This window comes from Myotis davidii, unplaced genomic scaffold, assembly GCF_000327345.1.
Source record: "Myotis davidii unplaced genomic scaffold, ASM32734v1 scaffold1643, whole genome shotgun sequence".
Taxonomy (NCBI): Eukaryota; Metazoa; Chordata; class Mammalia; order Chiroptera; family Vespertilionidae; genus Myotis; species Myotis davidii.
The window spans coordinates 233,095-243,381 of record NW_006294357.1 but is presented as its reverse complement, the minus strand read 5'-3'; the positions used below and the strand labels follow the sequence as shown (position 1 = coordinate 243,381).

Sequence of the window (10,287 nt, the reverse complement as noted above, 5' to 3'; positions counted from 1 at the left end):
ATTCTCATGGCAGTCATCTACAGACATTTTGAAATACAGTGTGTAAGTCAATATTTAGCTTGATTTTGGACTGAAAATGGAGAAGAGCACTTTACTTTGAAACAGAGATAATTAGCTCCCAAGACTCCTAAATGTGGGCCTATTAATGCCACTTTGGAAGCATGTGGCATGCAGTTCCTTGTACTTCTTCCAAATAGATTACCAGAAGAGCTAGTAGGTCAAGCACTTTGACTCAAGAGGAACTAGTGGGCTCTAAGGTTTTAGATATGTTTGCCTATCTCATCTGTGTCCTGTGTTTTCCTATGTCATGGCTGGTGTTAAAGGAATAACTGGGGCTTGAGGGAGCATGCTTTTTCCCTCCTATTCTATAAACCCTAGTGGGTTGGGTATGAACTGAGGTGGGTGTGGGTATGGCTGAGTTGTATTGAGGAAGATGTCCAGGCCCTGACAGGGGTAGGAGCCCAGTAGGGGTAATCCAGGTGCTTGGCAGGACTATGTCCTCAAAACAAAGCCTATTGACTCCCCTCCCCCTGTTCAAACCTTTTTGCCTGAGAAAGACTGGCATTTGGGAGCCTCATAAACTATCTGGCCCCATTTTTCCACTCTGCCCACCCCACCCACACTTTGAATTTTTTTTTTTTCATTCATTGAGGTCTAGGCAAATACTCCTCTTCCAGGAAGTTCATCAGGGTGATGCCTCCATCCCACTGCAAATTTCTTATATTGGAATAGTGCAGTGTGAAATATTGGAGCCCACATATTTAATTCTACTATGTAATAGTTTATCCACTGTTTTCTTTGTTCAAGCAATAGAGAAGGGATGGAAACCTAGTTATGTATCTCCCTCACTGTTTTCTCACAGAGTTCCATATAATAACCAGATACACAATTAAAATTAGACTTTATTTAGCATATTTAAGAATATATGAATGACAGATTAACAGCACCTATTTATGAAACACAAACATTACTTAATAATATTTAGTTAAACCACAAACATCAATCTTTTTGCATTCCCCAAGCAGGAGTCTGTTATCTCTGTCCAGCATATAAATAAATAAATAAATAAATAAATAAATAGTAACATTTTAGAAATAACACAATTAAAGCCAACCAATATATGAAACCTGTCATTGGGCAGAGTCTGTAAGACTACTGATCCATGTAACTATTGATTTGTGAATTTGGGGTGTGAAGGGGCTTCTCTTCTTGTTGGGGGGAGGAGGATAAAACCCACCTCTTTTATGCACCTGAAGGTAAATTGTGTCAATGGGAACTTGGCCCAAGGATTATAGTTTGGCAGTCCTTTAAAAAGGCACTTTTAAATTACAAATGCATTTTTGGGAGGAAAAGGAAAATTTTAAAATCAAAATTTTAAATATTAGAGCTGTTTATTGACTGAATGCATGTTTCTATTGTTTTGTCTCAAAGCAGCACAAAATTTGGTATTAAAGACAGTTTTAGAAATTATTTAATGAGGGTATTTAATGAAAAATGAGTTTTCTAGTTTTAATATTTTTGTGCTTAAAATATAATAAACCCATCTTACAGTCCTCTTGTCTGATGCAAATGTTGATATATGATGGTAATTCTTAAACACCTTGGCTGTGGCCCCCAGAGGAGTCCCACTACCATCCATTTTTATCTCTCAGACAACCAATAAACACACACACACACACACACACACACACACACACACACACACACAGGAGCAGCCTTTTTCTATTTTTTGTTGGTTTGTTTTTGTTTTCATTTGGTAGTGTTCTAAGGAGGCAGGAATGGTCACAATATAGATCTACTAAATGCAAATCTTGTCAGCAGTCAGGTACTAATTTGGTCTTGAGAATACAGTATTCTTTTCATTCCACCAACAGGATTCCAATAACCTATTCTGGGGTCTTTACTCTTTAAGGGGGAAAAGATTTTCTATTTTGATTTTTCATTCTATACATTCAATTATTAGAAAACAGGCATACCAGTTCCAAGTGTGTTGTGGAGAACTGCAGTGAGGACTTCAGCCAAGATGATTAGTTCACATTAATGACCAATTGTACCATAATAAGTTTTCATTTGTCATATATACAGACTGTATTGTACTTTAAAAATTAAAATAAATGTACTACGTTCTACTTCAGAAATTGACCAAAGTGAAGGTCACACATAAAATTCTGCATGCATTTTATTAGCTAATTACATGTAAGTACTATCTTTTTTTGAGCATGATACTAACTACAAATACATACAGTCTAATATCTAGCACCTTATCTCCAAGAATACTTATATTTTATATATAGTTACAGCTTATATTTAGGAGAATTACTACAGAAAGAACTATACCACCAAAACAGACAAAAATACCAAAGTTTTAATATTAAAATTGTAGCACAGATGAAGAAGGGGAAATGCACTCAATTCTGAAGCACCAAACTAAAACCTATCTTGTTCATGTCTATATTTTAGAACCAGAGAGATCCAGTATTGAATTCTGAGACATGGCAAACACCTTGTGAGTGTGTAAGTTACTGTGTTTCCCCCCTGATGTATGTACTTTGAGATATGAGAGCTTTGGGAGACAATAATGGAAACATTTAACTCCTATTGGCAACCTTCATTTACCTCAAGGATTCTTACTTTACTTATCAAAAAGCAGTGGACTTGCCAGTAACCTGCCAATCAGTGGACAAGTTCTGTGTATTTTAGCTTTCTTATCTCTTCCTTCAGCCAGTCTTGTTGCTTTTAGCAGAAGACTGTTGTAAGCAAGCAGGATATTTGCCATAGAGGAAGAGATTATAACTGGAGAGACTTTATTAAATGCGTTTCTCTTCTTGTTGAGTTTTAGGTTAGGTGCAGCAGTTCTCAACCTGTGGGTCGTGACTCCTTTGGTGGTCAAACGACCCTTTCACAGGGGTCGCCTAAGACCATCCTGCATATCAGATATTTACATTATGATTCATAACAGTAGCAACATTACAGTTATGAAGTAGCAACTAAAATAATTTTATGGTTGGGTCACAGCATGAGGAACTGTATTTAAAGGGCCAGAAGGTTGAGAATCACTGGGTTAGGGCCTGCTGATTGCAGCTCATTGCTTCTGTCTCCTCACACCTAAGCTTGGAGGGGCTTTGAGGGGACCAAGAGCACCCATCTGGCCCATAGAGAATGAGAGAGACAGAGATAAGGAGGGAGAGGGTTAAAGGTCATGATTGACCAGATTTTCTCTTCTTATCTTGGTAACTGGCTCACAGCCAACTGTTCCTTTAATCTTGTGTCTGCTCTAGAAGGAAAAGACATTTTACTTAGAAAAGCCTCTCTTGACAGCATGGGGTTTGTCTGAAGAGGAATAAAAGAAGACGTGAGGGGAAAACACTTCTTTTGATTTTTTTCTCAAAATATAGGGAGGGCAGTTATGAGAAAAAGTACAGTTTAGTAGTTGAAATTGTTCATCTTTGTTTCATCCCAACAACCTCTGAGGATTTTATCTCGGAGAGCTCAAATTACAAGATGCATAATTTTTCTCTTTCAAATGGTGTATTTCAGACATCTTAAAAACATTTTCTCAGTATTTAAGAAAGACTAGTTTAATCTTGTAAATTATTAATCAAATAGTATTAAAAATCTATTTTAAAAAAAATTATTTTTAAAGAGAGATGAAGGGAAAGGGAGAGAGAGAAAAACATCTATTGGCTGCCTCTGGCACGCCCCCAACTGGGTATCTAGCCTGCAAGTGAACTGGCAACTTTTGGGTGCATGGGACGCCACCCAACTATTAGTTCACACAAACACTCCATCCATGCTTTTGTTCTGGCCCTCTGGTCCAGTTTAAGAACCCATTGTGGCCCTCGATTCAAAAAGTTTGCCCACCCCTGAACTAGCCACACTGGCAAGGGCTGAAAAAAATCTTTTGAAGTAACTTTATCTAGCTTAATTGGCTTATTATGTATAAAATGAGGCAATGTCAGGCACCTTGTAATTTTATAGGTAAAATATTTTTTAAAGTTTTTTTCCCCCTGAAATAATTAAACAGTATCTACAGAATTGAATGTGTCCCAAAGATGTGCTGTATTGGGAGCTTTTTGGTAAGAAGTGAGATGCCTACCTCCTCCTAAATTATAAAATGGCACTTTTCCTTACCTGTTGAATTTGAAGTAGGTATCCTGATCATCTCTAAATTGGATTGTAGTTGGGAGGAGACAGAAAAATACCTTTAACTGTTGGTTACTTCTATTGTTCACTCCTCTTGTTCCCTGCTTCCATGGTCCCCAGGTCCCTGTGAATCTGTCAGCTCTAGGTTTGGAGGGGATGAATGGGAGTGAGTGAGCACACAGAGCTTCAAGCAAGAGCTATTCCTGAAGGGCCAGTACAGGAGGGGGAGCGAGGCAGGTGAAGTCAGTGGGCATGATGGCCAGAGGTAGGCAAGGAGCCAGAAGTGCAAGACATCCCAGCAGCTGGCATTTGTGGTGCCATAGAGAAAATGGACTCTTGCATCACAGAAGTCATAGAAACCCAGGGCTTGCACCTTATTACAGCCTTCCCAAACTTGTTAAAATTCGTGTGCTAGTCAAAGCACCTGCAGCTCCTCGGCAAACTAGATGCTTTATTATTCTTAAATAAGGAAATCATTAAATTGGACATCACATCATTTCAAAGTCTGGTTTGTCTGGCCCCTGTACTTTAGTGGGATTTTTTACTGCACATATGAAGTGGCCTTGGCAAAAGAACACATTCTTTACAAATATTTAGGGAAAACTATTGCACGTGAAGATCTGTAAGGCTAATGACCTTTTTTCTGCACTTTCAGATCTTCAAATGACAAAACAGTACTAGTATGGGCAGTAAAACCTCATTAAGTTAATAGTGTTTTATTCAAAATAGCATGGCATTCTAAGCAGTTGCTCTCTCCAAGCTAACTAGAGACCCTATTGTTCATTAAGAATAAAATGTCAACAAAGCAGAATGCTCTTAATTCAAAGGTCCTCTTTCCCAGTCCTCTGTTTTCAAAAAGTTTTCACTTTGAAAAATCCATTTTGCCATAAGAATGGACAATGATTAAAATAGGGAAAAGAGGAACTTTAGAAAGGAAATCGGAGAGTTTTAGTTTCCTGGAGAATGTTGTGTGTGCTGTTAAATGAACTTACCACACTCGTACAGGTCTGGTTCCATTTTGATTTGGGATTTTGGCAAACAATTTTCTCTGATAAAGTTTGAAGGGGTTGAGCTTTAAAAATAAAACAAGAAGTTCAGTTTCAACAAAATATTTGGAGACACTTATGTTTGAAATCCCATTTCCTAACCAGGTAAGCATTTCTACTCAAAGGACAGGCTACATCTACCTTGAACTCCTTTGACCATGACAGATTTTCATGGCAATACCCCTCCTCCCATAAGAGGTTTATAGTAATAAATGTCTGACTTAATTCATTTATACACTTTGGTAAGAAAATAAGATTGTGCAAGGGTGAAATTCAGCCCCCATGTCTTGTCTGAATTACCACAATTTCCTAAATTAATGGGGTTGGAATTAATAAGATTTTCATGGACACATCGAATGGTCATATAGGCCATTTCTTTACCCAGATATCATTTGAGGACAGGTTAATACAGGAATTTGGCAATAAATTGGTATAATAAATGTATGACTATAATTTATTTATATATTTTGGTAGAAAAATAAAAGATTATGCATGGGTAAACTTCAGCCCCCATGAATTACCACAACTTCCAAATTAATGAGGTTGGAAGTAAGATTTTCTTTTTTTTATTATTAGTTAAGGGGAAGTAAGATTTTCATTGACATATGGAATTGACAGATCAGCACAATATTATTTGGCTCTATCCCCTCTCTTTTCCTAAATTCTGAACATGGCATTTCAAAATTCCCATGCAGACTTATTCACAGCCCCAATACATTGTTCTTTACCTCTCCCCCTTGAGAAGCTCATGTTGGAATCTGTGAGGAGGAAGAGATAAAGAAAATATGAATGAGCTGGGCATCTGTATGAATTAAATTTGAGTTCTATATAGACATGGTATTCACACAAGAATGAAGCTAAACTCTGAATATGGCCATCTTTATGTACAACTACCTGATTAACTCTTTTCAACCAAATATACCATCCCTTTCCCTCTACGGATTTCTGCATGAACAGTTGAATGGCTATAGAGTTATTTAATTTGATCTTCAGGAGGATCAAAAACATTGTCGTGACTGTTTTATGGTTCCATGTTATTTGGTCAAGTCAGTATGGTGTGTGCCTTCAGAAATACATAGATGTAATGCTTACCCAAAATGATTTCAGGTTTTCAGATTTGAAAACTCTTCCTCTGTATTGACTCTAGGGATAATTTAGATATTGTAAAGGTATGCCCAAAGTGATCTACTTCAACAGCAATAATTAGGATATATCTGACCTGAACACGTTGATTTTAGGATTGTGTTGAACAGGTCTGATGTTTCCCAGGTATTGAGAAGCCATCCTGTTTGTTATTTCTCACTCTCTTATATTTCTCTCCCACATCTGCAGAGAGCTTAAAGGCTTTAGAGAGAACTGCAGGTGGAAAAGACACATGGGTGTGCCTGGAGGAAGTAAAATGTTCATCCTGACACTTGCTCCCCATGTGAAGATTATATTTCTTGTCTATGACCTCATGGACACTAAAGACATTTCTAATGGGCACATCACTATTGATTGGCATTGTGAGTTTTGCAGAACTTTGGCCACCTCTAGTTGAATTTTTTTGCGGGGGGTACTGTTTGACCAAAAAGGCCTATTTGGACCTCCCTTCTTGCCCCCCACCAGACACAAGTGACTGGTAGGGGAGATTTGGAGGATTCTTCTGAGCATCCCAATTCAATCACAAAGGAAAAGTTATAAAATAGTGGCATGATTTCTGTCCCACTATTATTCAAGTAGGAGAAAGGAAATAAATTAGTGTCTATTGATAGATTTCCATTTGCACAAAATGACCTTGGTTCCAGCCCATGCACAAACCTAGGGTTTTATAGAAAAAAGTCAACTATTTAGCCTCACGCTATTTCTCTATCTTCTCCCTTGGACTAGCTTCCCATTTCAAACATGCCCTATTTTCCTCTTCCACTTTTCTGGACCCCTGTAGAGCAGGGGTGGGGAACATTTTTTTCTGCCAAGGACCATTTGGATATTTATAACATAATTTGTGGGCCATACAAATTTATCAACTTAAAGATTAACCTGCTAAGACACTGGGGGGTAGGGGAGGCTGGGGGAAGGGCATGGGGGGGGGGAGGAAATAAATGTACTACTCTTTGTAATATTTTAAGCAATAAAACAAAATTAAAAAAGAAAAATACCGGAAAAAGTCATCAATACATATTGATATGTACTCTTAATATATTATATATGACATTTCTTCTGAAAAAAATTAACCTGCTATATTTGCTCAAACATTTAATTGACTCATCCCTAATGCCTTGGCAGGGCCAGACCAAATGATTCTGTGTGTCTTACATGGCTCGCAGGCCAGGCGTTCCCCACCCCTGTTGTAGAGGATCTGGAAACTTTGGTATTTTAGCTACGTGATGCTTTTGTCTTAGTTTCCACAATAGTCTTCGCACCAGATTGTGGATCTCATACATTGATCAGTCAGCCAGGTTCTGCTAATTGGGTTCCATGAATGATTTGGTCCATTGCTTTTCTTTCAGTTAAACATAGGCTGTAACCCTTGCCCATTACCTCCTGACGTGAGGTCCTAAAAGTCCTTAAGTTCATAGACTTCATCTTCCTTTTCCCTCAGAGTGAAAGCCGACACCTTGTAGCTCTGGGGAGATAGACCAAATACCAAGTCCAGGTCCAAAATGGATAGGCCTTGTTGCATTAAGAAATTTGGAGCCTAATAATTTTTTGGGGGAAATTTCAGTCAGAATCCTCAAGTCTGTGCTTTGAGGGACACACTTTTAAAGGAAAACACCGTTCCAAACCTCTTCCATATATTTATCTATCTTGTGGCGAGATGGATGTGTGCAACACCTTTGCCTGGAATGGTATGGGTTGATGTTAATGGGATTGTGATTGGTCCATTGAAAAGAAATCTGCTCCTTTTTTCTGTACTGTAGGCAGTTCAAGGTTTGCCTTAGAACTCACTTCAAGGAGAAGTGGCAGAATTGTGAGAAGGGACAGCCTTGCCTTCAGTCCCATTCTCTGTGCCAGCTTCGGTTCCAGGAAGGTCTGGGTGGCTATCTTCTTTTGGGGGCTTTCCCTTGCAGAAGAACTTCTTCAGCATATCCTGAATTTCCTTCTTGATGGTCTTGTGCATGTACCCATAGATGTAGGGGTGGATGCAGCACTGCAGGAAGAAAAGCCAGATTATTATGGTGATCACCCACTGGGGTACCTTGGTTTGGATATCCACCCACACAGCTAGGACCGCTAGAAAGCAGTAGGGCCCCAGGGATAGCACATAGGAGAAAATGATGAGGAAGATCACTTTAGCAGCTTTGCACTGGTAGCACCTGGGCAGAGGAGGGTCATTGTTGCTGTTTCGACGACTTGGTGGGAGACTCTCTGGGATGTTCACTGCTTCGATGTCATCCTCACTGAAATTGATGTTGTCCTCATCAAAGTCCATGTCATCTTCACCCAAGTCAATGTTGCACTGGTTGACCTCTATGTGACTGCTGCCTGCTTGCATGCTGCTCTCAGTTTTGGTATCACCTTCTTTACCCTCCATGCTGCCATCGTTGGCTATGAAGCTGCTTTCTCTGACCTCCGTGCTGCCCTTGGCCTCCATGCTCCCTTCCTTGGCTTCCATGCTGCCCTCTTCGGCCTCCACACTGCCCTCCTTCACCTTGAGCTCACCTTCATTCTGGCTGTGGAACTTGCTATCACCCTGGAACTCATCTTTCTTCTCTCCCTCTTCATCCTCATTCTCCACACAGTCCTTGGCCCGAACCTTCAAGCTGTGGCTCTTGACGTTGTACAGAAGAGCATGCTGACGCCGGGCTGCACCAAACACCACAGAGTAGCAGGCAATCATGACAGCCAGTGGAATGATGATAAAGGACACCACACTGAGAATGGTGTAGCTGGGGCTGGCCCCCCAGATCATGGAGCAGAGGGCATTATGCTCATCAAAGGCAGCCTGACCCCAGCCATAGAGTGGAGGTGTGCTCTGCAGGATGGCCAAGATCCAGGTGCCATAGAGGAGCATGTAACCCCGCCGTGGGGTCATTTTGGCTGGGTAGGAGAGTGGGTGGATGATAGACAGGTAGCGATCCACTGACACTACAACGATGGTGTTGACACTGGCAAAGGCGAACAGGTGAGTGAGGCTAACCAGGGCAGTACAGAAGTGGCTGTTGAGGGGCCAGAAGAGAGGCACAGAAATGGCCACTACCCAGGGGGCCACGAGTGAAACTTGCAGCAGGTCAGTGATGAGGAGGTTAAAGATGAAGCGGTTGGTCACCTGCAGCAGCTGAGGCTTGCGCTGCAACACGAGTGCTAGCACTATGTTGCCAATGAATGAGGCAGTGAGAAAGATGAGCAGCACGCTCGAGCGGATGATGCCGTGAGCCAGGCTGATGGGCATTTTGGAGAATGGTATGCACGTGTGGCTGCTGTTGCTTTCCCGAGTAGTGTTGGTGCAGATGGAGGTCATGTCGGTGGTAGGCGTATGTAAGACAGGGTTCAGGCTTGGAGCCGGCACCAGCAGGCGGTAAAGGGGTGCACAGACCACACTCACTGCTGAGGATGAAAGACAGAAACACGTGGGCCAGGTTAGTCACCGAGGGGGCACCAGCTTCAGGGCTTCAGCACCTGGCAGCAGTGCTGACTAATCCCCTCCCCAAGGTCACCAAGCAGCCTCCTTTGCCTTTCTCTCAATCCTTCTCTTACTCTCCAAGTCTCTCTGCCTTTTTCTAGGGGTTCTCCGAGTCCCTCCGACTTGTCTTTCCTACCGGAGCGTGCATGTCTGTGCTACTATCTTTGAGTCACACAGTTTGGGTTTCTCAAGTTTCCCCAGCTGTCTCTCCCAGTAGCGCCTGCACGTGTTCTGTGTCCCAGCCTGTTTACGTTTAATTCTTTCTCTTCAGTGTCTCTAGCATACTTTTTCTGTATCTCCTGAAGTGTGTGTACATGTCTCACAGTTTTACTCCAACTTTCTCACCCCTGCTTCTCACTTTGCCCTCTGTCTCTATTTCTTAGACTCTCACTAGCACAATCGTGCTCTGTCAGTCTCTGTCAGCTCATCACATTTCATTTCTGTCTCGTGTACTCCAGTCTCTCAAACTCTTGGTCAGTTTGTTTCTCAGTCTCT

At 41.1% G+C, this 10,287-nt stretch overlaps 1 protein-coding gene across 1 annotated transcript; it reads right to left on the bottom strand.

Annotated features, from left to right (window-relative positions):
• Positions 1–8,028: 8,028 nt before the first annotated feature.
• Positions 8,029–9,695, bottom strand: GPR101 (G protein-coupled receptor 101). The gene has a single exon (XM_015567022.1). It carries the CDS (start codon positions 9,628–9,630, stop codon positions 8,119–8,121), a length of 1,512 nt encoding a protein of 503 aa, XP_015422508.1. The 5' UTR covers positions 9,631–9,695; the 3' UTR covers positions 8,029–8,118.
• Between the last annotated feature and the right edge of the window lie 592 nt (positions 9,696–10,287).